Raw genomic sequence first — 11472 nt, 5'->3', positions numbered from 1 at the left:
GTCTGACTGGTTCTGATCCGTCTGACTGGTTCTGATCTGTTTGACTGGTTCTGGGTGGTTCTGATCTGTTTGACTGGTTCTGGATGGTTCTGATCCGTCTGACTGGTTCTGATCTTGTGAACATGCTGCAGTGGTTCCGGTCCGGAAGGTCCACGCTCTGACCATCAGCTGGGCTTTGCCCCCGCAGGTGAAACACTACAGGTGAGTCGGACCCAGTGGCGCCATTGAAACAGGAAGTCCCGCCTTCCTGTTGCTGTTCGCACACCTCTGCTGATATGCTAATGACAGAGCTAATGGGTAGCTTAGCACGTTAGCCCTGCTGCTAACTTTGTTTAGCTCTTCATTCATGTAAATTAATTTTCTGGATACATTCAGAAGCGCCGACTTGCTGCTTGGAAACTTTCAGCTAAATAAAGTTTGTCTTTGTCAAATTTTGGTTATTGACTGTTAAGATTTATTCAGCTAAGACATTTATATTCAAGCTCTTATTTTGAAGTGAGTTCTGTTTCCTCTTCTCAGATATAAACAAATATTTACATTATTAACTCAGATAATGGAGGATTGTAGCGCTTGGAAACATAACTGAAGGTAATCACATCTGGAAATGGAGTTTTTGTTGCAGACCAGATAAAATTAGAGTAAATGATAAAGTTAACATAAAAGCTCTGAATCACTAAGGTCACCTTTTTCCATTCAAATCACACAACCTGGTTCTGCTGTTCTCCACCCTACATGGAGCAAATGGGATTTACTCTGTACCCAGAATGCATTGCTGCATTCTACTGTAAACGGTTTACAGTCCTACGACGGTCAGTCATCAAAACTCAGCAACTTTAAAAACCTGTTCCACAGAATCACAGGTGTAACGACAGGTCTGAGCCTGTTGAGGGCGATACACCACATGGTTGCACATTCTGTGTCCTTGACACATGGTGGGTATCAACATGGTTCAAGTTAGCGCTTTAGCATTAGCTGGCTCTAAATTAACCCTTTGCATCTAAGGTCCCAGTCTTCAGAGGTGGAGCCACTCTGCCATTGCGGACGTTAAAACAACGTTGGACTCGTTACCTTTACGTTGTCCTGTTCTCACGCGGCCGACTGCAAAAACAGACCAAACTTTCATTTTGTCATAAACCTTTTGTTTTTGGCTCTAGTGGCTTTTATTTGAAAGTAGTTCAACAGGAAATGGGGCAAAGAGAGACGGGAATCGAACCTGTGACCGCCGGCATGAGGACTAAGGCCTCAATACGTGGGTTGTGCTCTGCGCCGCCACAGCAGCCATTATCATTAGGGCTGTAGTGATACAATCTCACGATACGATATATATTGCGATATTCAGCAAACGATACAATCCAATACACTTTTGATTTTCTGAAAGATTTTAGAGGGACAGAGATTTAGGTGACATTTTGTGACTGTTATAGAGTTTAGATTTAATAAATGTAACTGAAACTGATTAAAAGCACCAACTACACAACACCTGGCTCTGGTTGGACACAGACTTAAAGTGGACAGCTGGACAGAATGAATCAAAGTGGTGAGAAAACATGTTTCTTTTAGTTAAACCGTACAAACTGCAGCTGTAAAGTGAACAAAGTGAACCAAGAACCTGCTCTGAAGAGTTTGATGCCTTTTTAACATCTGAAGGAACCACTCAGCCTGGGACCTGATCTCTGCTGGTGAAGCAGGAGGTGAGGGACCAAGGTGACAGTTGGATGTTACGATACTTGTGGATGAATATCGATTTTTTTCTAGGAAAGAAAATATCGATATATATCGTGAAATGGATATTATTACACAGCCCTAATTATCGTAACCTTTAGATGAGGACAGGCGGGTAGCGTCCCGGCAGCTCTGTTCATTTGAGGATTTGCAGCAAAAACATTTTATAAAGTAACAAGATTAACGTTCAGCTTTGCTTTCAGCTCTGCAGCGTTTAGGGAAACGGCGTTTATGACTTGGTGACATAAATGGTGAGAATTCTGGCAAAGTTGGCGATTTGATCAAATCATTAGACATGTCCGGAGGAAGGAGGTACGGGTTGGTTTTTAAGCTAACTAGTCCCAACGGTTGTAAGCGTTTAGACCAGGTGAGCTGCTTTCGCAGACGAGTTGGCAGAAGCCAAAACGATCAGCTGGACTCTCAGACGTCCGTCATGGCGCCTCCATGTGGTCAGGAGACTTGGCTGCAAAGGCTCAGCACTTTAGCATTAGCATAGCTAGCTTGTTGGTTAGCGGTGCCTGCCACTGCGTTCCAAATGTGTCCATCGGAACCAGAACCTCCTCTGCATCCCTCAGGGTGAAGCCTCTTCATTACATCTCCTGGTTGATGGGACACGAGGGAACCGGCAGCATCCTGTCGCTGCTACGGAAGAGGTGAGTTCTGGACGGCCTGGTTCTGGGTTCTGACCCAGTTCAGTCGCTGACCAGCTGTCTGGTTCCAGGTGCTGGGCTCTGGCTCTGTACGGGGGAAACAGCGAGTCGGGCTTTGACCAGAACTCCACCTACTCCATCTTCTCCATCTCCGTCACGCTGACGGACCTGGGCTACCAGAACTTCTTCCAGGTCTGGACCCGGACACGCCTGGCCCAGAACATCTCATTGAACAGCCGGTGATGACGATGTGGTTCTGTTTGCAGGTGGTCCACTTGGTGTTCCAGTACCTGAAGATGCTGCAGAACCTGGGACCTCAGCAGAGGTCCGACTCAGTCAGCCGTGAGGTTCTGGTCTACACTAATGAACAGAACCGCTCAGACAGTCCATTTGGTACCATGAGGAGGGAACGGTTCCTAACTAGAACCTGTCCCGTTTCAGGATCTATGAGGAAATCCAGAAGATCGAAGACAACGAGTTCCGGTACCAGGAGCAGGTACAGCAGGTTCTGGTGACCCAGGTACCGGCGGCAGGTTCTAGAACCCGTAATCAAGCCAGAACCTTCCTCTGTTCTGCTCCACAGACGGATCCGATCGAGTTCGTGGAGAACATCTGTGAGAACATGCAGCTGTTCCCCAAACCGGACCTCCTGACCGGAGACCAGCTCATGTTCCACTATGACCCCGAGGTGAGCCAGCCAGCCTGGTTCTGGTCAGGGTTCTGACCTGGTTCTGACCCGGGGTCTTTGTGCTCAGGTGATCGGAACCGCCCTGTCTCTGCTGACGCCGCTCAGAGCCAACCTGCTGCTGCTGGCTCCAGAGAACGAAGGCAGCTGCCCGCTCCAGGAGAAGTGGTTCGGTACCAGCTACAGCTGTGATGGTGCGACCCGGTCCGCCGCCCTTCAGAACCAGACTGTGCCCTGAGCAGCTTTTCATGGTGTCCGTGTCCTCAGACATCCCAGAAGAGTGGGAGCGGCGCTGGGAATCCGACTTCGAGCTGAACCCGGACCTTCATCTTCCTGCAGAGAACCGCTTCATCGGTCAGTCGGCCTTCAGCTGGAGAGCGGTTCCGGTTCCGGTTCCGTCTGAGCTCCAGCTGGAGCCCAGTTCAGGAACCTGGAGTGGCTGGATCACTGTCTGATGCTGCTGGAGGCCTGGAGCCTGACGGTCTCACCTGTCTCTGCCGCAGCCACGGATTTCAACCTGAAGAAGTCCGACTGCCCGGACACGGAGTTTCCGGTCCGGATCCTGGCCCTGGAGCAAGGAGCTCTGTGGTACAAGAAGGACCACAAGTTCAAGATCCCCAAAGGTGAGATGAGGAGAAATGACTCAGAAATGATTCCGATAGACCAGGTGAGGAGAGGCAGAACCGTTCCAGGTCAGCCTGATGATGGCGGACGTTCCCACAGGAGGATCAGGGAATGTTCTGGAGAGCTGACGGCATCTCCTCCTCACAATCTCTTTCAGCTTACATCCGCTTCCACCTGATTTCTCCCATCATCCAGGAGAGTCCTGACAAGTAAGAACTCACCTGAACACACACACGCTGCTGGGCCACCTAACCGGCCAAGCTGTAATCGGACCCACAGCCTTCAGTCCGCCGGTGACCGACTCGTCTTCCTCCCTCAGCCTGGTCCTGTTTGACCTCTTCATCAACATCCTGGCCCACAACCTGGCAGAGCCGGCCTACGAGGCCGACGTGGCCCAGCTGGAGTACAAGCTGATGGCGGGAGAACACGGCATGGTGATCCGTCTGAAGGGCTTCAACCACAAGCTGCCGGTGAGGACACCTTCTTTGCCGGGTCCGGTAGAACGGTTCTGCTGGAAGCCGTCGTGGTTTTGAGTGGCGCTCCTCTTCCTCACAGCTGCTGCTCAAACTGATCGTGGATCAGCTGGCGGACTTCAGCACCGAGCCGAGCGTCTTCGGCATGTTCGCAGAGCAGCTGAAGAAGACCTACTTCAACATCCTCATCAAACACGACCGGCTGGGGAGGTGGGCGGAGACAGCTGCCCGGCAGCCAATCAGAGCAGAGGGGAGGAGTCTTCTGTAACCAGGTGCTTCACCTGTTCAGGGACGTCCGGCTGGTGATCCTGGAGCACCACCGCTGGTCTGTGGTCCAGAAGTACCGGGTCCTGACCGAGGGTCTGCAGGTCCAACAGCTGATGGCGTTCGCTGCGGCGCTGAAGGACGAGCTTTACGCCGAGGGCCTGGTCCAGGGGAACTTTACCAGCGCTGTGAGACACACACACACACTGCGGTTCTGGGCGGCCCGGACCGGGCCGGCTGTCGGTAATGTGTGGCTGTCTCTCCGACAGGAGTCCATCGAGTTCCTGCAGTACTTCACTGAGTGAGTATCTGGCCACGAGGATGGAGAACCTTAACGTCAGAGTCCGGTGTGCAGGTCCAATCAGAACCAATAACGCAATAAAACCAATCTGTAGCGATCAATATCGATGGAAAACATCCGACCTGCACGGCATTGTGGGGGATGTAGGCAGAGGAAAGGCCTCTCAACCTGCCACTGCTAGCTAAGGATGGTTTGTGGTTACCTGGTTCTGACCCATTCTGACCCGTCCTGCTGGTTCTGACCCGTCCTGCTGGTTCTGACCCGTCCTCCTCTTTGTGATTTGTGTCCAGTAAGCTGCAGTTCCGGCCTCCGCCTGCAGAGGTCCCTGTGCAGTTCCGGGTGGTGGATCTTCCTCGGAGACACCACCTCTGCAGGGTGAAGTCTCTGAATCGAGGAGACGCCAACTCTGAGGTCACCGTGTACTACCAGGTGAGCTCCTGGTCCGGTTGGTTCTGGACTCAGATGGTGCCGCTGATTGGCGTCTCCTTGTTGGTTACCATGGAAACATGTGTAAATGTTACTGAGAGTTCTGTTTGGATCCGAACCGGGCCAGAATGTCTCGTCAGATGTGTCCTCTGTCTGGCCCGGTTTGATCCAGACCTTGATGAAGTTCTGGAGGTTCTGTTGGTCTCTGTGTTGCAGTCAGGCCTGAAGACGCTCAGGGAGCACGCTTTGATGGAGCTGATGGTGGTAAGTGAAATCCAGAACCTCCTGGGCCGCTCCAGAACCTCCTGGGCCGCTCCAGAACCCTGCAGTTCCTCAGAGTCCCTGTCTGGTTCCAGATGCTCATGGAGGAGCCGTGCTTCGACTTCCTGAGGACCAAAGAGATGCTTGGGTGAGTGGGTCACTACCGAGCCTGGCCAGAACCGCTCTGATCTGGTTCTTCCTCTCAGCCCGGCTGCTGCCACCTGCTGGTTCCAGCTGGTACAGCGTCCAAACTGGACCAGTCGGTTCTGGGTCAGATCGTTGGTCCAGAAGTTCTTCCCGTCCTCTTTGACCTGCAGGTACCAGGTGTATTCGACCTTCAGGAATACCTCGGGCGTTTTGGGGTTCTCTGTTACCGTGGAAACGCAGGCCACCAAGTTCAGGTGAGTAGGTTGCTTCTTGTAGTGGTGGCTAACGCTAACACAGCTGCTAGCTGCACAAATGCTAAACATTATCCTGCTAAGGTGCTACACCAACATGGAATTTAGTGGAAGCTAACGCTAAAGCGCTAACTTGCAGCTTCTGATTGGTCTGTCTGGAGGCGAGCAGGACCCATGAACAACCCACCATTAATCCGACTGGAAGTTCAGAAAAGAACCAGTTCAGTTCAGATCTTTTTCCAGAAAGATTCATTTCTGGGAAGCGAAGCGCGTTTTAAAATGTTAGCTAAAAATTAGCCCTGCTAGTAGCTGATTAGCGGTTTCTTGGTAACCGACCCAGCCGGTTCTGTTGGTTCTCCTCGTCGTCGCCTTCTGGTGGCGTGCCACTGTAACGCTAGCTCCACTGTGATGTCACTTCCTGTCTCAGCTCAGAGCTGGTGGAGCAGAAGATCGAGGACTTCCTGGTGAGCTTCGGCGGGCGCCTGGCGTCTCTGAGCGAGGAATGCTTCTCCGCCCAGGTGACGGCGCTCATCAAGCTGAAGGAGTGTGAGGACGCTCACCTGGGCGAAGAGGTCGACCGCAACTGGTACGAGGTGGCGACGCAGCAGTACCTGTTCGACCGGCTCAGCAGGGAGGTGAGCAGGAACCACCAGGGGTCCAGATGGGTCCCAGACTGGCTGGCAGGTTCTGATGGGTCCGGTCTGACCCAGTTGCATGTTGCAGGTTGAGGTTCTGAAAGACTTCAGCCGGGAGCAGCTGGTTTCCTGGTTCCTGCATCACCGTGGCAACTGCAGCAGGAAGCTCAGCGTGCATGTGAGTGCAGCCATGATGGTTCTGGTTCTGAAAGACACGCCTGGTTCTGAGGTCCAGTGGGGCGACTGGTTCTGCTGGTGAAAAGACTGCTAGACCTGAGCAGGACCAGAACCACAGAGGAGCTGGTTTGTTGTGGTGATGCTCACAGGAAGTGATGTCATCACCCTGTGTGTTTCATCAGGTGGTGGGTTTTGGGGTGGAGGAGAACGACCCGCCTCATCAGAACCCCAGTGGCTCCGCCCCCTCCTCCTACGGCCCGGTGAGCGAGCTGACCTTCCTGCCGGCGGCGGCGCCTGCCCTGAGGAACGCCACCCTCATCACTGACATCAGAGCGTTCACCTCCGCCCTCCCTCTCCACCCTTACTATAAGATCCTCAGCTAGGCCCCTCCCCTCCGCTCATTTCCATGACGACAGCCATATTCACTTCCTGTGGGCCGTCTCTGTAAATAGCAGCTTCTGATTGGTCCGTCTGGAGGCAAGCAGGAAGAAGCGCGACGACTGAATAAAACCGGAATCATTTTAACTGACTTCTGTTGTGGTTCTGATCCGCTGAACACCTGCAGCGCCCTCTACTGGTTAAGACGAGAACTGCAGCCATCAGCAGAACGGGGTCAGGGCGCAGCAGCAGCTGCAGCAGCAGCAGCAGCAGCTGCAGCTGCAGCAGCAGCAGCAGCAGCAGCAGCTGCAGCACAACCGGCTGCATGGCAGGTTAGCAGTGACGGCCAGGAGCAGCAGGTCACTCTGCACGTTTTGTTCTCCAGCATTTTGACCGACAGGATAAAAAATCCGTCATCTGCTGTTTTTACCCATCAGATTATAATCATGTTAACATCATTAACTTCGGCTCCTGAGCCGCGTTTTTATGCGTTTAGTTAATATTCAGAGGTTGAACCTGAATCCAGATCCCGTCAGATGAATCCATCCAACCTTTTCTCCTGCCAAGGGCGGAGATTCCCTCTCCTTATTGGAGGAAGTGATGTCATCATCCTGTTTTTTTAATTGCTCTTAAAAAACGGACATTTTTTAAGAGCAATTTTGGGTTGGTTGACAAAATGTGACGTAAAATGAGGTTTAAATGATGTTGAAGGGCCAGAAATGAGCAGATTCTATCTGAGACCCACAGAGTCAAACTAAGAGTCAAATGTTTAGATCTGAGTTTGATTCACTTTCTGATCTAATCTCTGAAACGACTTCACAAAAACTTCATGCTGACTAAAAACGAGCTTTAATGAGCGACTCACTGGATAAAACTATAAATATCCATTTACTGCAGTCAGGCTCAGTACAAGTTATTTACATTATAACCTGAGTTGCTTTAAACTTTTCTCTCTTTTTCACGTTAAAACCTATAAATATGTAAGAATTTAATATTTGAGAAGTTTAATAATTTAAACTTAAGGCTCAGCACCAGAGGCGTCTAGAAAAATATCCAGATCTTATTTTGTGGTTTTAAAGGCGCTACGTTGAAGATGGTAAGAAATAAAGACATATTTTCTGTTGTCTCGCTGCCAGCTGCCTCTCGGCTCCCATACTGAGCTGTCGGCTAGTGCTAACGCTGAGCCGCTCCACGTTCAAACTCTTCTTATTAAATAAGATCTAGAGAGCGCAAGAAAACGTGTTGCATGTCTTTTGCTTTAGGTATTACTGGAGGGTTTCTGTTAGTGCTGCAGCTGTTAGCTATGGCTCTGGCTATTCCCTCACTAAAGAACACACCTTTTCATTTTCTTAAGGATGTAGATCTAATTAAATGAGATAAACGAGACCTAAAGTGATTCCAGTTTCCCTTGATGGCCAACCTGTTGAAACGAGCAAATTTTAAATGCTACGTAGCTGAACATAGACAACATCAGTAACAAGTAGCTACAAGCTACTTGTTAACAAGCTTAAGGTGCTGTATTGATATTAGCTAGTCATCTTTTAGCTAACATTACCTGCGAGTGTTACACTACCTATGAAGACTGTCCAAGGCGCAATAAGCAAGAAGTAACCAAACAGAAGGAAGTGACTGTTCTCATCCTCCCTCCTGCTGCAACGTCTGCCACCATGACAGGAGACAAAAACAAAGAGCAATGAGCATGCTCTGTGTTCCTACGTTCATGATTTATTCGCCAATTTAAAAAAAAGTGTGTATATACTTTTTTCCCCAATGAAATAAAGATAACAATAGCTACTATAGTGTACGCAGAGCATTACAAGAACACAGAACGTCTCTCAGTGAGGCTTCAGTCCTTTAGGACTTAGTAAAGATCCGTCCAGAAGAATCGGATCGTTCCTGAATGTCATATCACTAAATTGCACTTTGGTCACAGCGTTGTCCCATATCTGCGACACCTCAGTCAAAACCTCCACACAATAATTCAGCTCATGAGTGACAACTTGTTTTCATCGCAGATGCATCATGTGTCTCTGTACAGCTAGCTTAGCTAGCATCACGTCCACAGATCTTACCTTTCTTTAAGCTTTCCTTCCAAGTGACGCTAAAAGTTGGACAAAGTCCCACCGTGATTTTACATGTCGCCATATCTATGATTTATGCAGCTATTATATTACTGACATTAGACAGACATCTTCTCCCSCTCAGAGGAAACCACTGCGCATGTCTGGAGCTCCGCAGCGAGTAAAGGTGGAGGCGATGGGTGACAACAGACACTACGTCACGTTATTGCTGGGATTTTACGGCGCCATCTTAAATCCCTGAACTTCACATTTTAACGGAAGAAAAGAGCAACGAGACTTGGATGTAAGGAGTAACGAGACAGTTTAGTAGAAATGTAGTGGGGCTGCTGTGGTGGCGCAGAGCACGACCCACATATTGAGGCCTTGGTCCTCATGCCGGTGGTCACAGGTTCGATTCCTGACCTAGTGACATTTGCCACATGTCTTCCCTCTCTCATTGCCTTAAAACTAAAAAAATACAATGTAGTGAAGTAGAAAGTACAGATACTTGCATATTAAATCTACTTGAGTAAAGTACAGATGCACAAAAAATTAACTTAAGTACTTCCCACCACTGCCGCCGGGCCTGGATTTGTTAAAACCGCAGACTGGTTAGCTGTTAGCTGGCTAGCAGTGGCAGCTAGGACAGCGACGCTGATGCTGGACTGAAGAAAAGTTTGGTAATCACTCAGAAATCATCTGTCAAACTGGCTCAGATTATCTATCAGTAATCATAATTAGTAATAATTAGTTTTAGAATTGACATCAAAGGTCGTTGAATCTTTGTGTGTAATTGGAATCAACCAACTGTAAATCCATAAACAGGAACTTTGGTGAAGTTTCTGCTACATTAATATGTGATGGAAACCAAGATGGCGGCCAACTTGTCATCTTCATGCTGTTGGATGTTTTGTGGCTCTTGGCCAGGAGTTCTGGTTCTGCTGATGACCTCTGACCCTCCGAAAGAAGCGAACCAAGGAAATAAACTGAAGTTGCTATTAGCTTGTGGTGGAAAGTCCCTGAACAGCTGCAACAGATTAGTTATTTGTCCAGAACAAATTCAGTACCTGAACTTTCTAAACAAGCTGGACGTATTCTGGACGTATTCTGGACGTATTCTGTGTTGGACTTTGACCTGAACTCTAGCGGCCGGTGGACTGAGTCCTTCCTACAGAGTCCAGGGTGGCTCATCATTTACCAGTTCAGTTTCAGGGACAGACTGAGGCGGTTATAAAGGAAACTACCTGCAGACCAGTTGGTCTTTTGTAATGGCAGACATGACCGTGACATCAACTCCAAACAAAGAGCTGGATTATAGGAAAGTCCTGCAGAGACATGGAGCAACTAGTTTGATTCATCTGCAGCCTGAATGTTTCTCTGATGGAAGATGTCTGGTCATTTTCCTCCCCTGCTCTAAAGAATCAGAGGCTTCAGTGAATCTGATTATGTTTTTATTTAATTTCTTCTCTGGCTGAAGGTCAGCTGATCTGGACCTGATGAGGTTTTGTTTGACCTCCAGCTGCAGGTCGTGAGCGTGGTGGCTCACGGTGGCGGCTCACGGTGGCGGCTCACGGTGGCGGCTCTGAGGAACAGATGAACGAATGCTGGGCTTCGGCTGAGCAGTTGGTAGGAATCCATCTTCTGGGGTTTTCAACCAGCACACAGTCTGAGCTGATGCCAGCCTCATCCCGGCTCGCCGGCGCCCCCTGGAGTCTGGCTGAATGAACTTTGTCCCACAGCCAGAGGTCGTGACCTCCAGATTGACCTGAGGACGACAGAGAACGTCAGCAGCAGAAATGTGGTTCGTTGAAGGTGGAGTGACGGAAACGTTCCCACCGATCCAGAAGGACTTCCTCCCCGCCAGCCTCCACATCCAGGCGGCGTCCTTCCTGGAGCGCACGCTGCTCAGGCTGCTGTTGAAGCTGAAACACAGCAAACATCAGACGCTTCAATAAGCCTTCAGCTGACCGCCAATGCTCTGACCTTTGGTAGGGTCAGAGGTCATACAGCACAGGGAGGTCAGCTGCTGATTCCTCCAGACAGCAAACATTTCCTCCTGCTCTCCACCCAACAGAGGAGCTTCTGCTGCCAAAGATCAAAGATTAGTTTGATCAATACTTAGTTTTGATGAAGCTAAACTAAACATGGTGGGCCCATGCATGGGGGGCAAGAGGTGTTCAATGCCTCCCATGGGCCCACCACCCGTCGAAGGGGCCAAAGAAGTCGGGTGTAGTGTGTTACGGGCGGCAGGGGATCCCCCTATCTGAACCCAAGCGGTGTTCTGTTGTTGGACTTCTGTGCTCGTCACGGATTGTCCATCACGAACACCATGTTCAGGCATAAGGGCGTCCATATGTGCACTTGGCACCAGGACGCCCTAGGCCGCAGTTCGATGATTGACTTTGTCATCGTCTCATC

General features: G+C 49.9%; 2 protein-coding genes across 2 annotated transcripts in view; one reads left to right on the top strand and one right to left on the bottom strand.

Moving 5' to 3' along the window:
• Positions 1 to 7145, top strand: part of LOC103463285 (nardilysin) — a 9816-nt gene extending 2671 nt beyond the window's left edge. The window contains 21 exon segments of the mRNA XM_074186856.1: positions 122 to 201; positions 2298 to 2375; positions 2444 to 2564; positions 2639 to 2697; positions 2814 to 2868; positions 2956 to 3060; positions 3128 to 3251; positions 3325 to 3411; positions 3561 to 3680; positions 3839 to 3890; positions 4001 to 4151; positions 4237 to 4364; positions 4444 to 4606; positions 4688 to 4719; positions 5010 to 5148; positions 5362 to 5439; positions 5442 to 5554; positions 5724 to 5807; positions 6232 to 6439; positions 6528 to 6617; positions 6799 to 7145. Of these exon segments, the coding sequence (XP_074042957.1) occupies positions 122 to 201; positions 2298 to 2375; positions 2444 to 2564; positions 2639 to 2697; positions 2814 to 2868; positions 2956 to 3060; positions 3128 to 3251; positions 3325 to 3411; positions 3561 to 3680; positions 3839 to 3890; positions 4001 to 4151; positions 4237 to 4364; positions 4444 to 4606; positions 4688 to 4719; positions 5010 to 5148; positions 5362 to 5439; positions 5442 to 5554; positions 5724 to 5807; positions 6232 to 6439; positions 6528 to 6617; positions 6799 to 6999 (2268 nt within the window). The 3' untranslated portion in view covers positions 7000 to 7145.
• Positions 7146 to 10488: 3343 nt separating this feature from the next.
• Positions 10489 to 11472, bottom strand: part of frem1b (Fras1 related extracellular matrix 1b) — a 47119-nt gene continuing 46135 nt past the window's right edge. Inside the window, exon 33 of the mRNA XM_017304249.1 lies at positions 10489 to 10976. Coding sequence (XP_017159738.1) covers positions 10610 to 10976 — 367 coding nt within the window. The 3' untranslated portion in view covers positions 10489 to 10609. The remainder of the gene's footprint in view (positions 10977 to 11472) is intronic.

Source organism: Poecilia reticulata, linkage group LG4 (genome assembly GCF_000633615.1).
Source record: "Poecilia reticulata strain Guanapo linkage group LG4, Guppy_female_1.0+MT, whole genome shotgun sequence".
NCBI classification, from domain to species: Eukaryota; Metazoa; Chordata; class Actinopteri; order Cyprinodontiformes; family Poeciliidae; genus Poecilia; species Poecilia reticulata.
Note: the sequence above shows the minus strand (reverse complement) of the source record. Positions and strands in the feature narration are given on the sequence as shown.